At 35.1% G+C, this 16,162-nt stretch overlaps 1 protein-coding gene across 1 annotated transcript; it reads left to right on the forward strand.

Annotated features, from left to right (window-relative positions):
- Nucleotides 1-4,896: 4,896 nt before the first annotated feature.
- Nucleotides 4,897-10,581, forward strand: LOC149770109 (vitelline membrane outer layer protein 1-like). The gene is made up of 3 exons (XM_089949365.1): nt 4,897-5,167; nt 8,455-8,661; nt 10,101-10,581. Exons 1-3 carry the CDS (start codon nt 4,985-4,987, stop codon nt 10,344-10,346), a joined length of 636 nt encoding a protein of 211 aa, XP_089805491.1. The 5' UTR covers nt 4,897-4,984; the 3' UTR covers nt 10,347-10,581.
- Nucleotides 10,582-16,162: the final 5,581 nt, after the last annotated feature.

Consider the following 16,162-nt stretch of genomic DNA (forward strand, 5'->3'; position numbering starts at 1 on the left):
TATATCTTCCCAATAGGTTTTAAGCTACTTTATGAAGATTCATCCGCAACTGTCTAAACTCTTGCAATTGAAGCAGGTCGGAGAAAAAAAATTCATTGTATTAACTGTTGCTTTGACATGGTTTTTGATAAGTAGTCTTCGCACAATATTGCAAAAAAGGACTTCGCTGGATTATAACACAATTATCTCCCTTGAATTACTGTACTTTCTCTATAACCACATATCGAAATCATTTTCCTTCTACTACGTTATCAGTCTTCAAAAGTAAGTCATTTTGACCAAATGTTATGGATTTCTGTCACGTATTGCTCCATGTTAACCCATCTTTGTTCAATAAATACGTTTTCATCACTTGCTGAGGGATTCTTTGTGTATGTTGTAAAACAAACTGACAGAGAGGAAATAAAGAAATAGTGTCTCCATGACGCAGAAGAAATGGATATTTTACAGCTTTCGTTGTGATTAAATAAAAAAAAAATACAGCAATCTATAAAATTTCATAAACTTTATAGTCAAACGTTTCAATATAATAATAATAATAATAATAATAATAATAATAATAATAAGCAATATTACCAAATAAGTCAACAGTCAACATATGCAAACAAGGGACTATGTTCTTCGGAATATCTTCCGGCTTTGGTCAGGCTCGAGTGGGTTTGCTCGGGGAACGGAAATAAATGATCTAAACTGTGGTGCGAGGTTATATAGTAATTTCAGTGACAATAGTTTTTTTTATAAATATTATCAAACTATTTCTTAACTACGGAATCAAACGAACACTTATCAACTTCGTGAACGTTTATCTCACTTGTCTTTGTTTCTGAATGGATATAACCAATGCACTTCACATTAATTCTAATTAATTGGTAATAGACAATTTTTTCAGATAAAACTGTAAGATGCAATCTCAAATATGAAATTTCGTCTGACATTTCGTATTTTACAAGCAATTAAGAGCAGACTGAAATCACACACTCTAACATACTAGAATCACCCACTCAAACAGAATGGAATCACCTTCTCAAACAGATCAACCTCATGCACAGTTAACAGTTACTCAGTTTTATCTTAATGCTATCCGACCTTGTTCCCGGAATTAATAGTCACAACAAAATTGTTGGGAAGAAAATTTCACTTTCAACTAGTGTTTAGAATGAATAAGCAGTTCCTTGTCATCCGCCTACCTACTTTTATTTGCCTAATTTTTATAATTTCCTAAAGCATGATTGATTCTTTTGTGGCGTGGTGTACAACTTCCTCAGATGATATTTAACTGAAGCTCTAAGCGGTTGATTTCCGTCAAAATTTGTTTTCACCTACTCTTGTCCATGTTGGCTAGTCCATATTGATTGACAGGTGCACAAAGGCACGTGACTACAATCCAAAGACAAGGTCACAGACCAAGGCCTTGGAATAGTCAAGTCGGATATGATATTATAAGTATAAATCGCATTTTTTCATACGAAAAACCGAGTAAATCATTTTCATTCTTTCTGTGCATTTTGACATGGGTTTTGATAATAATAATAATAATAATAATAATTTCGTCATGCGTCCAATCATTGCATTGGAAGAGGTAATAACATTATGGCCTAGACTTGTACATCACCTTTACTCGCTTTATATCTTCAATAATTACAACAATAGTGACATTCAACGGGGTGGAGGGGTGGGGGCAGGAAAATAACGGGTTTAACACATTTTCTATTTTACTGTTTAAAATTTTTAAATTGTTTCTTTCAAAAATGATTGTGTATAAGTTTGAATATGTATATAGCGATAGTGCGTAACACAAGTATTTCCATTTTTAAGCGTGTGTTGGTCTACTTCAATCTTTATCACACATGGCATTTGCCGCAACAGAAGGTTACGAAATGCTTTGCTGGTATCATCCGTTATGCATCGTGCATCATCCGTCGTGCATTGTGCATCATCGATCATACATCGTGTATCATGCATCATGCGTCGTGCACCATCCGTTATGCATCGTGCATCATCCGTCGCACAGTCGTCTACACGTGCATATTATAACTCATTGTTTTCTTCATCATGATAGCATACATGTACAATACAACAAAACTAAACAGAAGAAAAATCGTATTTTCTTTTCACGCGAATATAAAAGACACGTCCAAGGTAATTTTTAAGTAACTTTTTATTGTCAAAAATTTCATAAGAAACCCAGGAGTGATAAATTAGCAGACGTCAAACTACTTTTTGGTAGAAAGTAATTGAGTGGATTGTATGGACAAAATGCTGATGACAGTAATAACAATACATGTATAGGTGTTAAAAATAGATGTACGAATTCCGGTTTCTATGAAATGGCGATTAAGAAAAGAATGAATGCGCATTAGCTCTCTTCAAATGTTTGCTCGATCAAAGTGCATTAAACTTCTACATTTCAGTCATCTGGTTGGCTAATATTTTTAACACCTATGCATGTAGTCAACTCGTTGGCTAATGTACAAGTTGTCATTTGGGCTAAAGTACAAGTAGTCATTTGGTTGGCTAACGTACAAGTAGTTATCTGGGCTAATGTACAAGTAGTCATTTGGTTGGCTAACGTACAAGTAGTCATCTGGATGGATAAGGTAAAAGTAGTCATCTGGGCTAATGTGCATGTAGTAATCTTTCATTCCTCTCTCTCTCTCTCTCTCTCTCTCTCTCTCTCTCTTTGTAACTGAATAATGTTTTGCCAATATGAAGACCAAATATGTAAGTTTATAAAACCATAACAGCTGGAAACTAAAAACCGGTACAATCAGCAATTTATTTTCTTTCATTTTATCGCGATTATGACAACACAACGCCTCGTACACCCTTGGTTGGTCAGAATTTACCTGTTACCAAACCAGCACGAGATAAAAGTTATCTTAATATGTAACATGAGCGTAACCCTTTTTGTCAAACGTGCTAGACCTCCCTTTATCCTGATAATCGTAACAAAACTGGAATAGTGGTTGATGACACACCAAATAAAATCCAGCAGTTTCGACCTTGCGTTATGTCCATTAAGCTTCACCTGTCAACCCACTGGAGGTAGGGGTCCCCGGGCGGTTTATTTGTCTAATTCTAAAGCGCTCTCATTTACTGATCACCTCCAATTTACCGCTGTCTGCGTCGGCTCCAGTCTAGACGCGGCTAATGCGGGCATATGAGAAAGCTTGCCAGTAGCTTCCCATGGGTCGGTGGGTCTTATCGGAGTTCTCCCGGGTTCATCCTCCACCAGTTACACTGGCCGCCATATAGAGCCTGCCATGTGCTGAAAATGGCTTTAAACCCATGACAACAATAACCGCTGGACTTAGTTACTCCAATTCATCGTCGTTATTAAGATAAACACAAACTCGTTACTTGTTATATAATGCAAGACATACTACTGTAACAAACGGGAAGAAAAATCAGGTACATAAAATGCACAAAACTAAATCTCAACGTCATAAAAGGAAAGAAACGATAGCATGTATCGCAAACATCTGACATCGCCAAATGTGAAAACGAATTAGTATAGCCGTAGTTCGAGACTGAGCCTAATTTCATGTGGAGAAGAAAGAAAATATAAGAGATCATATTTCGTACAATGTTTATTGTTAAGGTTAATGTTTTTATTTTACAAATTTGCCAATATTGATGTTGATTATTTCTTATTGTTTATTTGTAGTGCCAAGATATATCGATACACGATTAGGCAGTAGCGCTAATAACGTTGCGTACTCTGTCAGTAATGTCGTACATGCCTTATGCATGTTAGTTTTTTTTGTAAATCACTGTAATCAGACTTCAAACATTATGCATGCCAGTCCACAATCTCTTAATTCCATGTGAAGAAAACATACAGCAAACATTTGGGTGTATCGATGCAGATAATGACCGTATTGCTAGTTAAGCCTTTGTCAGGTGTAGTTCATCATTGATGGACAATATCCATTCGCTCAAAAGTCGAGTCAACTTCAAAATGTAAAGACCCTGATCTGCCGTAGACAAATGCGCCTGCAGATCAGGATATATGCTGTTTGCTGTACTGATTACTCCTAACAAACTTCACAGACCAGATCTGCCGGCACATTGTGTAGTTTGCAATTGGAATCGTCTTATAAGCGAGCACATACGGCATATATACTATCGCAGTTGATAATCATTCTATTAATTTCATATGAAAAAAGAAACACATGCATTTGATAAAGAATTTTGTGATAAGTATCATTTGTTAACCTCTAAATCTGCCTTGCAACCGCGACATTTGTGCTCACTTAAAGGTGAATCACAAGGTAATAATATACATACAAAATGTTGAAAACACTCTATGACCTGACGATATACGCAGTTATTTTTCCTTAGTTATCATGCTGAATGTCCGCCACATAAGTATTTATTTATGTCTGATCATTTGTAAATGTATGTTTAGCTCAACGTTAAATACTGATATTATAACGGCAGCTTGTTATCGTCTATTATTATTATTATTATTAGTATACCAGTAATAGAGTAATAGACCAGCAAACTGACTATATACGTCTATTTGAACGGCCATGGGTTAAAGCTGTTGTATACAAAATGGGCGACTTTACACTACAATAATATGATGATAGCCAGGCCGTGCAATACGTTCAGTATGTACAAGTTTGCCTTCAGTAACACCTACTTTTGACTGAGTAGCTTATTTCACATTAACTGCAGTATATATTGAATTATTACACATATCGACAAAGGTCTCCAGAATCTGTGTTGACTTGTGGGCAAAAAAGATGTTTTTTTATTTTATAAAATCTCAGGCATTATTTCTTGGACAGTTATTCTGTATCAACTTATCCATTGTTCTCGATTCCACACAGCACGATATTTAATTTTATTTATGAACTTTTTGCAGGCTGCAATGTCACTTAATTTATGAATTACAGTATACTACGCTGGATACTTCTATATAAGAGACGATATTCCTGCAGTTATACTAACTTCCTTGAGCAACAACATTTTGACAATGTTGCGTACACTGATCTGTGTCGTGAGTCTCTGTAGTACAGTACAAGGATTTCTTCTTACAAGACCTTTCCCTAGAAATGTTGTGAAGATTCTTACTGTCAACAATGGTGGCGGATGGGGAGATTGGCATGATCCTGATTTCTGTGCTGAAGGAACTTTTGCCTCTGGATACAAGATGAAGGTATATATTTAAAATATTTATTTAAATTTTTATTATGACAGGTGGCATGAATGAGAAAAAAAACGCATTAGCCTTTATATCGCAGGAGAGCAGCAGGTCGTTTTATTATTAATATAAATGTTTGTACCCTTTGTGAGATGTGCTGTTGGACTGAACTTCTCAGGATTTGTTATCCTATCTCACACGAATTTAATTGTAACCCAGATGGCGTTAAAAAGAAATGTTTTGATATTCCCGTAAATAGAAAATGTGGTTTTATCAACTTCATTTCAATTTTTTTTTCGTTTAAATTTCATATTTTAATTCTCCATTACATTATGATTTTCAAATTTTGCTTTTCAAATTTTATTTGATCAATTTCGATTAATCTTTTTATAATATTATTATTAATTTCAATTTTCATTTTTACTTCTCGATTTCAACATCTTGTCTTCAAATTCTGAATTGTAAATTTAGTTTTTCAATTTTCAATTATTACATTGTCGTTTTCAAATTTGTCATCAATTTTTGAGAATTTAGTTTGTATTTTCAAAATTTTTTTCATATTTGTATTTCGAGTTTTGTGTTTCTTTTTAATTTTGAAATCACGTTGCGATATTTGTTTAAGATTCTACCTTTTAAGATTCTTCCGTGGTACGGAAATTTGACACATTGGTTGTCTTCAATGACAGAGTTGTCACAAGCTGTCTATCCTCACAATGACCATGAAATCAAGCATGAGCGCATTTTTGGATCGCTTGCATCTGGACATGTGGCTGCAAGACAAATATTTGTTGAATGGTTTCGGCATATGCCTGAGACTGAATCCAAGATAGTACCTTGTCCCATGGCCTATGCTAATGAGTACAAAATAATCATCGAAGACAGACTCTTTGTTGTGCGCCGTGAGGATGTCTTACCTGAAGTGGGAAACGAGATCAGTCAAACTCTGAGCAGAATGACAGTTAAGTGTCCTCATAGACGAGTGGAAGTGAAAACCTTCACCACTGCCTCTGGACTTCGCTAAAAGATCGAAGCTCATGTTTTCCAAGAAAGAGACCCAAAGGTTTCTCAATGGCATTGTCAGCAATGCGGCCCTGAACGGAGTCATCGACATAATCCTTTCTTCAAGTTCCAGCACTTCAACGTGTCCAAGATGGAAATTGCCCGAGATGGTCAGACATTGTAAACAAGAATGTTTGAACCCAACTTTACAAATTACTTGTGCTCATACTTGACACTGTTTGAAGCTCCACGGCATTTTGTACACCACTTATGCAGGACAACACTCTTTATAAGGATTGATTTCGCTCCAGAACAAGTCAGCAACAAAAATCATTTCCACCCTATAAAGTTAGGCCAAATTTATGTATAACTTTAGTTAGCAGTAGCTCTGGAAAACACAGTGAACGCCATCTTGTATGCAGAACTTGATACGTAATCCTAGACCATTAGAAGAAAATAGAACACACGAAGATCCTATGGAGATAAGCGATGGTGTGTTTTTGATCCAAAACAGCCACCACCACAATCACACGTGAACAAGATCAAGATTATACAGACATGATGACCAGAACATAAACAACATTTGGTCCGCTGTTACTGACCTGGCTGAAAATATTACAAGCCTAACCATAGAACAGTGTAACCCTATGGAGAAATGTTTAGTCTCATAGTGCCCCCAAGTGACCAATATTACTACTTTGCCTTTACTCTCTCTTTCTCTATTTGTTTTTCTTACGAGTTGAGTTGACAAATCTAAGCAGACTCTTACTGATTGTAAATGGTATTTTTTCAACCCATTATTTTCCATTGCTTTTTGTCAATTTCTAAACAAAATAAAATAAAACTCAGATCGGTTTCCTTTTCAGCTTCACATTTTCATTCATTCATGTTTTAAAACGATATTTGTAGCTTTCTTGTGAAAATTCCTTTTAGTTTTACTGACAATTATTCTTTCGAGTAAATTATGTGCCATTTATATATTGCTGTTTTCTTTTAAACAAAATTTCTTAAAAAAATTATTTAGTCCGTGTTGGGATTTATCAATTCTAAATTAGTTTTGATGTCCATTTTGTTATGGACTTTGTGCATTTTTTTAATAACATTTCCACACACATCCAGGTAACTTTTATCTGAATGTATTCTCTGCTTTTCCTCCAGGATAATACCATTCAGATTGTAATTTATTTAATCTTTACATTGTGTTTAGGAAGTATTTCAATGTTTCATTTCATCAATAAACTTAAATTGTATAATATGTATTACAATAATTGATTGCATATGTGTAGTGTAAATGTACATTACATTTCGCTGCCAGTGCTTAAAGTGATAACATATATCACATACTTCGTTAGACAGTATTTTCTTTCGATTCTTATATATACACAGATTCGTTGCATGCGTTCCAATAAACCAGTATTCAATTTTTCACATTAATGTTTATCACAATTGTTAATTTTCCAATCTTGGAAACATCATCACAGAGATAAGTCCTCCTCATACAAAAATCACGTCCTTCAATAATGTTTTCATTTAAGTTTTGTAAGTTATATATTGTAGTCTCACCTCATATTACTTCTCTGATTATAAAATGCTCTTCCTGTGAAATTATAGATATAGCTTTTGGCAAATTTAGACTTCTATTTTGCTATGTTGACCTTTTCACTTTTTGATGTGTGCGTTCCATGGGCATTGTTTTAAGATTGCAGGATCAGTTAATCCATAATTGTTAAGATGTTAGCAGACTTACCGCTTCTATTGGAGTGTGTGTAGATATATCATGATCTAGTGTATCTACCAATACGCTTTTGTAATATATATATATATATATATATATATATATATATATATATATATATATATCCATTTTTGGTTTCATGTGGAGTAACGCTATTCGAATTCTAGTCTTGAGATTTCGATTAAATCTTTCCACATATGTCTGTTTGTATCAAAGCGAGTAAAAAAATATTTAATATTTTCATTCTCAAATAAAATGGGGGATATACAACTACATTTTATGCTGTATTTTTTGGTTATGAAGGCTCTTGTTTATCATATAATTTGGGATGAAAGTCAGTGTTTTCATACTTATTTTAAAAATCACTTGTGTAGGGGTTGTTTCTAACTAATTGATGTCCACTGACCTATGCTGAAGGATAGAGGTTTGAGTGAATGTTAGTGGTTGGAAATAAGGGTGATATTAGTATATGGCCAATGAGCCATATTTAAACTACTGCGTCGACTAAGTTTCTTATCCGAATTGTGTTTACTTACAATCCCGTTTCATTCACGTTTCTTTCTTTCAGATAGAATCCAATCAACATAGAGGGGATGATACCGGCTTAAATGCAATCGGTCTTCAGTGCCTAGATGCAACGAGCTCTCGGTATGGAGGTCAAGTGCGATCAGGGATTGGAAACTGGGGTAACTGGTGGGGATTGTCAACATGCACGTCTCAGAATGGAACACAAGACTTCCTCACAGTGTTTTCACTTCAAGTCGAAAGCCCTCAGGCACGTAAACCATTCTAACTTACATAACAAGGAACCGTTGAAATTACTAAAATATTGATGCCAAAAAATGCTTAACGAGATCTGTCGTGTCACTTTTGAAGTGTCTAATATCATATATTTGGGAAGGTGGGCCGAAATAACTTCATTTCAAGCAAATAGGCAAACGGAAGTTTAAGTTAGATGAATTTGAAAAATGTTCTTCAACACCCTATAGTATTATGCCGTCAGTAGTTTTGGTGCCTTTATACAGATCCACAGCTACCTTTTGCCTCCAGTTCATATTGCATGGAAATGGTAAATGCTTCCTTTACATATTTACTTTGTATTACAGGGTATTGGTTGAGAAATAAGTAACGTTGTCACCAAATGTGATGGCAACTACCATACAACACTGTGCACTCTATCGTCTATCATGTATTTCATATTTAGGAAAATTCATAATGCTGAATATGAATAGCTTTCCTCTCTCTTTCATCCGGTCTATAGGCAAGAGCATGAAGGTGGGAAAATCTTGTTGTTGTTGTTATTGGGTTTAACGCCATTTTCAGCACACGATAGGCTATACATGGCGGCCAGTATTAATGGTGGAGGAAGAACCCGGGAAAACCCCCGGAAAGAACCCCCGACCAACGAGAAGCGACTGGCAAGCTTTCTCACATACCCACATTGGCTGAATCCGAGACTCGAACCACCGCAGACAGAGGTGAGATGGCAGTGATCCGTAACGAAGAGCGCTTTAGACCACTCGGCCACTCGGGGCCTCTTGTGGGACAATCTAACTTACCAATTGTTTATTTAGAAAGAAAACAGATCATAACAAGCAAATTAAAACAAAGATTTGCTCAAAAATTGCAAAGGAAAACAAAACCCCAAAGTATTATTTTTTCCCCCGAAACTTAGGGACATAATTATGCTTGATTTCGCCCAGGAGGCAGGTATGAACCTATTATATATGTAATGTACTTTTTAAATTGACCTCTACGGTGAATGTTTTCGTAAATTCTATTAAATTCAAATCGTTTATGACATTTAATGTTCGAGTGATTTGCGATGTGTTTGTTTGATTAATAAATATCTTTCAGACTGTTGCCGAATTCTCCCAATCCGATTTGGATTGATTTCATTGCTAGTCTTCTGTGTAGAAAGACAATTTCACCAGTACGAATGCATCCACCGAGATATAGAGAAATGCAGGAGTCGGTATAAAACTATTCATATCATGCAGGAGGAGAATGTAATTTACAATGTCGTACAAGATTATGAGGAATGAAAAAGTCGTCAATGGATTTATGCGTGCATGCACAATTGCGCGCGTGTGTGTGTGTCTGTGTGCGTGTGTGTGAAAACAAAATCGCAAAACTTGGGTTGTTTAATATAATTTTTAATTTTTAGCTCAGTTTCATTCAGCTGTATTATTTAGCTGTTTTATTTTGATTTAGAGAAGGAACGTTGACGATACGGCAGCAAACTTCGTGAAGTTCATGTGTCGAGACCTACAGGCTACAAGAAACCAATACGAGCTTGTCCACCCTTCCGGGCCAGGATTATGGGGCTCCTATGGGGGATGGAGTGAGACCTGTCCTATAAACTCCGCCATTTGCGGCATAAAGACGCGTATAGAGGGGCCTCAAGGAAGGAAAGACGACACAGCCCTCAATGATGTCCAGTTCTTCTGCTGTACATGAAACATGTTTTGAAATAATAGAGTTTTGATTACCGACGAAAACATTCGAATGCCTCTATTATGTATACCAAACACTGTTGTTCATAAAGCTAAAGATCAATGCAGCGTATGACATGAGAGTTTGTTGTCTTAATCTGCTGATGAACACAAGCATTTTGACGATGAATACTACTGAATTTGGTTTTAAATTTGACCACTGCGTTATTTAGAATGGATTAAACTGGCTTTACTGACCAGCTCTTGGCTTAATGTGTGTATTTTCTGCATGAAAATCTGTAGTATAATTATTCTATGCATACATCGTATTCTGATAATGGTATATGTTATTTTCAGTAACAACACTGCTTGTTTTATTTCATGCAGTGATTATTTTGACGTGATTAATGGCGAGGATCTATTTATTACTGTCATTAACTGTTTGGAACTGTATGCTGCTACTGCCTTAATCTCTTAATCTCTCTTAATTTTTTTTATTCTCCAAGAAAGCTGAACATCCATTAAGCCTAACTTGTTTCCTAATAAAGACAAGTTTTTATAACACAACTCAATGCAAAGATAAATTTGCTAAAACTTCAGTACATTTGCGTCAACAAAGCAGGATGTACGAGTTGATCGACCTGTGAAATAATACACGCATGAATTCTGCAGAAACGTGAGAGCATTGATACAGCTGACGTCAGCATTTCGTCAATAATCTATGCAATGCTGACCTTGTGCTCAGCTGACATCATATGGTACCATTTTAGCACAGTGCAAATCTGTACAAAGTTTCAGGTTTATACTTAGATGAAAGTTACATCTACAGACTAATAAGTATTTATTCCATAAACTAATCAAACATATTGAAAGTTGTCGCCTTTGTTTTAATTATTTTTAGTTAATCACAGACGAAGTGTTGAAGTTGAGAAAAGGTATTATTCTCTACTTAAGACAAACATGGCGACCCTTAAATGTGTAATCACATACACTTTGACCTTTACTTCTCCTGTGAATGGATCATCCGCTCTAATTTATATCCATAGGTCTAAAAATCTATCCATGTTTACAACAGCAACATGTAAAGCTATGGACTGTTTTTATTCATGATAATCTTCAGTATCAGATCATAATCCGTGTCACGTGTTTACGCTCGAATAAACAGTAACACAGAAAGAGTGAAAACAACAAGCTTTTTAAAAATTTAACAAATAAGTTATTTCCCTAGAGAAAAAAAACTTTGTAAAAATGAAAAAATAAGAACTTACGGTGTCAAGAATCAATCCAAAAATAATCCAAGAATAATCCACGAATTAGATTGCAAAAGTCCTAATAATAAAATGTTCTACTGAATTCAAGTTCGAATCCCGATGAAGAATCAAAGAGCCGTATCCTATACAATTTTGTCGTTTACAGTTCCTTGTAAAAAAAGCACTCCTGTGTTGGAAATCAGAATAAAATTTATAAGCAATATCTTACAAAAAATTATATATGAGCGTTCTTCAAATATTTCCAGAGAATAAAGAATTAATCCTTTTGAAATCGAAATGATCTGAAGATAATTAACTCAAAAATATGGCAACAACAAAGAAAAACAACTTCATACCAAGTGTAAAAGCCCAAAAACTCTGAGAGAGAGAGAGAGAGAGAGAGAGAGAGAGAGAGAGAGAGATCTAAAACAAAGGTTATATTGTATTATAAGACGCAGTTTCAAAATTCCCCCAAGTTGCGAAATCAGAAGGGGGGTTACGTGATTGTGTTAATATCACGTACACCAAAAATGACCTTGACGAAAACCAATCATTTCTCTAAGAAATAAAAAATAAAAAACTTTTTTACATCTTAAACACAATGCCCCATCAACACCTGGACAACAACCAATCATTTTAAAATAAAAATAGAACTTTGTTTACTAATTTTGAAGCAAGGTCAGCATCCAAGCCAACACCTGGTGTTTATATAAGAATGATTAAGGTCAACCAATTTTTTGGAAAAATATCCTCTACAGTGAATAAATTTATATGATAATAGCATATAATAGAATAAAAATTTAAACTGACAAACAATTAAATTAAGATAAATATGAATTAAATCAGATATACGTAACACCTTCCCCCATGGAAAAGAAAGATGTATATGATAAAGCTGCATGTATCGAAAGAACAACAAATCTTGCATTTTCGTCTGATATTACTCTCAGTTTGTCTCTAATTACAATCAGAAAATAAAGGAGTCTCCAAAGCAATCTCTACGAAGGGATTATTCTTTTTCACCAGTGTGCACATACTAGGTATTGTTAATACAGGTAGCAAGTAAACCTATCATAAACATTTGTCCTATCTTTCACATTTTTCTCAACAAATGTCTGCATTACTCTTTAAAGACATCTAATCAGAACCCAAAGTTCAAATTGCAAGCGGATGGATCTTATAGTCTATAAATAGACTCAAGGTTAATCTTCTTACGACTTTTTATCAGGTCCATATATTGAGCCTTCGATGTCTTGGAATTAGCTTGTCAAATTTCATCAAACATTTTATGTTGTCTTAGCCGATTTTTAACTGCAACATTTTACTGAAGGTTCAAATCAGACCTTTTTATGAGTGATTAAATATTCTAAAATAACAAATGAATCTGTCCTTTCTGTACCAACTTTATATAATCTGCCCAGCAGGACCCTCACAGTTCTTTGCTTCCTCTAGATGAAGTCGGCCATTAAAGTAGTGTACGGTATATGCCAAACCATAGATACAAATGAAGTGAAAAGACTTAATTGTTCACATAATATACTATCTCTGTACAGGTAATTGTGCAGATCTAATAATTCCAGACTTTGCAACACAAGGATACAAAGTCGTCTCTCACGTAAGCAACGGCCTCTTGGTGTCAGTCCAACTGTATGCATGTATGTATGTATGTATGTATGCATGCATGTATGTATGTATGTATGTATGTGCGTGCGTGCGTGCGTGCGTGCGTACGTACGTATGTATGTATGTATGTATGTATCTGCGTTCGTGTTTGTGTATGGATGGATGGATGGATGGATGAATGGATAGATAGATACTATAGGGCAACCGTCATTACAGCGACAGTTCATAGTCACTGGGTGGTCATTATGTCGACAGCAGCATTAGGGTAAAATAAAACTGTGTCACATTATTTTTTATCTTTTTGTATATAACCTTGCTGACTGATTCACATACAGAATTTCATAGAAGTATTATATATTACGAATACTAATATTTACCATTTTTAATGCAAGATAGGCACGTGTTTATTAAACATTGTTATGCAAAAATTGAACAGTTTGTTAAGGTTGTTTTCTCCCACTGTCGGCTAATAATAATTAAGGCGATATTTCCAGAAGTGCTTTCTATTTTTCAAAGTTAATAAATATTGTATGGCAGTGTTTCCCAATGTGTGGTACACGTACCAACGGTGGTACGCGACAGTGTTTCAAGGGGTACGTGTCAGAAAATAAATCACTAAACTTGGCAGTGAAAATAAAACACTTCGGCACTGGGAGAAGAGGTACGTCGATAAGACCGATGTCCCAAAACGGGTACGCGAATGCTATGAGTAACTTTCCGAAACGGATTAGAAGACACTGACCTGTGCTTAATAATTGTCAGTGCTGTGTTAAAGTTGGGTTTTGTAAAGAAGACTTACACTAAACGAGTTTAATAAATAATTCATAAAATGAAACAAAATGGCCTAACGTAAGAGTATACACACTGTTTATATATCTATGTGTTAATGTGTGATACATTTTATTAAACTTTAGCACATAGCCTATTATTGTTTTATTTTGATTTTTGTTTATGTGATGGCCATTTTTATTGCTTTCCATAAATTGTATATCCATTTATATCTATGACCTAGAAAGTATGAACGTCATATTCAGAAAACGCTGGTCATGGGTCATGGTAGGTCCGGCTAAATATCTGTACTAGTTTAATTGCCCGTCCTAGGATGGGAGTCATAAACGAAAGTTTCAACATAAAACAAGTGGGATCCGCGAGTATGAAATAAAGTTTGAATAAAAAATTAAAAAATGAAGTAAAACAATAAATAATAAATATTGCGATGCCGCGTGTTTCGAATATCTGCATCTCGTTTGGCAAGCGAGATGGGGCACCGAATGAAAGACAAATGTCGGTATTTGTGTTTGCAAATAAGGGGATATACTTTATATGCAATAAAATCTTTGTTGTGTAGTTTCATTAAGAGATCGTTGACAAGTACGAATTGATCTTGAAATCAGGTGCAACGCAACATCCTGTTTCATTATCTCAACAACCAGCATTCCTTTGCATATTGTCCTACGCTCTCTCCTTTTTCTCATTCACGTCAAAGCCTCAAACAGCAAACAAAATTTAAACCCTCGAATATTTTTTCGACCAGGTCATGTGGTAATAGGACAAAAAATATCTCAACAAAACTGGGCTTTCCTAAAGTATAAGGCTTGGCCGAAAAAAAGCTTATAACTTAAGAGATAATACAGTATAACAAAGTTCTATTACACTACGATATAGTGACACAGGCAACGAAGTTAACAAAATAAATACAATTAACTCAAAGAAAGCATACATATAAAGTACAAGCTACCAGGATGTATTCATAGTTTACTTTTCACTCAATATCTGCTTGTCTTCTTTCTACTGTCGTTGTTATGAAATTGCCTGCACAATAACTTTTTCGGGGCCCCGAGTGGCCGAGTGGTCTAAAACGCTCTTCGTTACGGATCACTGCCATCTCACCTCTGTCTGCGGCGGTTCGAGTCTAAGATTCAGCTAATGTGGGCATGTGAGAAAGCTTGCCAGTAGCTTCTCGTGGGTCGGTGGTTCTTTCTGGGGTTTTCCCCGGGTTCTTCCTCCACCATTAATACTGGCCGCCATGTATAGCCTTCGTGTGCTGAAAAATGGCTTTAAACCCCACAGCAACAGCAACAACAGCACAATAACTTTATATGTATCTCCATCTACAAGTTAACAAGTAATCAATCTGTATTTGATCAATATAATTAGATGGGGCTCCCTAGGTTAGTATGTGTGTCCTAAGTAACTTAAGGGAAGTAACTCGGCAAAATTAATCAAGCTTGGGATTAATCTAGCAGTGTATCCAAGATCATGTTAAATTGATAATTCACTGTCAATTTGGTTGGAATTATTAAAAATGTAATTGTTTATATATTCACAATCTATTGATGTAGCTTAGATCGATGAAGGGCATCTCTTTGTATAATATGATTTGCAATTGTTGGATAATCGCAATGATTAGACATCCTATAAATGAAACTGCATAGTGTTTTATTATTATAATAATAAAAAAATCGGTGCTGTCTGAGTATTTTATGTGTAAGCCCGTCATACATAAATCATGACCAATTTCTTAAAACAGCATGCTAATCTCAAAGTTATTTTCAACCGTTTTAAGGAGCTTGACAGATAATTTAATTAAATTTAAAGCAAAAAATTGGTTAGAGCCTATACCGTTTGAAAGTTGTTAGGTTGTAAGAAATTCGAGTATCAAAACTCTCTAAAAGATCAAAATATGGCAAAGACTGAATCTACGATCTTACAAACATGAAACTTAAACGCACATTTGGGTGAAGAAACTATTTGAGACAATTACAGGCCATAAAAATCAAAACATGGTCTCACTTGATTGACTATCGAGTTCATCTAAATCTATCATTTTCAAGGCTTTACATCGAATGGAGTGTAATCAAACAGCAACAAATGCGACCAATGTTCACAAATCATTGTCAATTTGATACTAATAAAGTGCCATAACTGTATAAAATGGAAGGTCAGTGTGCTCTAGATCTCATTCCTC

The sequence above is a fragment of the Sinohyriopsis cumingii genome, unplaced genomic scaffold (assembly GCF_028554795.1).
Source record: "Sinohyriopsis cumingii isolate HCF-2022 unplaced genomic scaffold, ASM2855479v2 utg002698l, whole genome shotgun sequence".
In the NCBI taxonomy this organism is placed as follows: domain Eukaryota; kingdom Metazoa; phylum Mollusca; class Bivalvia; order Unionida; family Unionidae; genus Sinohyriopsis; species Sinohyriopsis cumingii.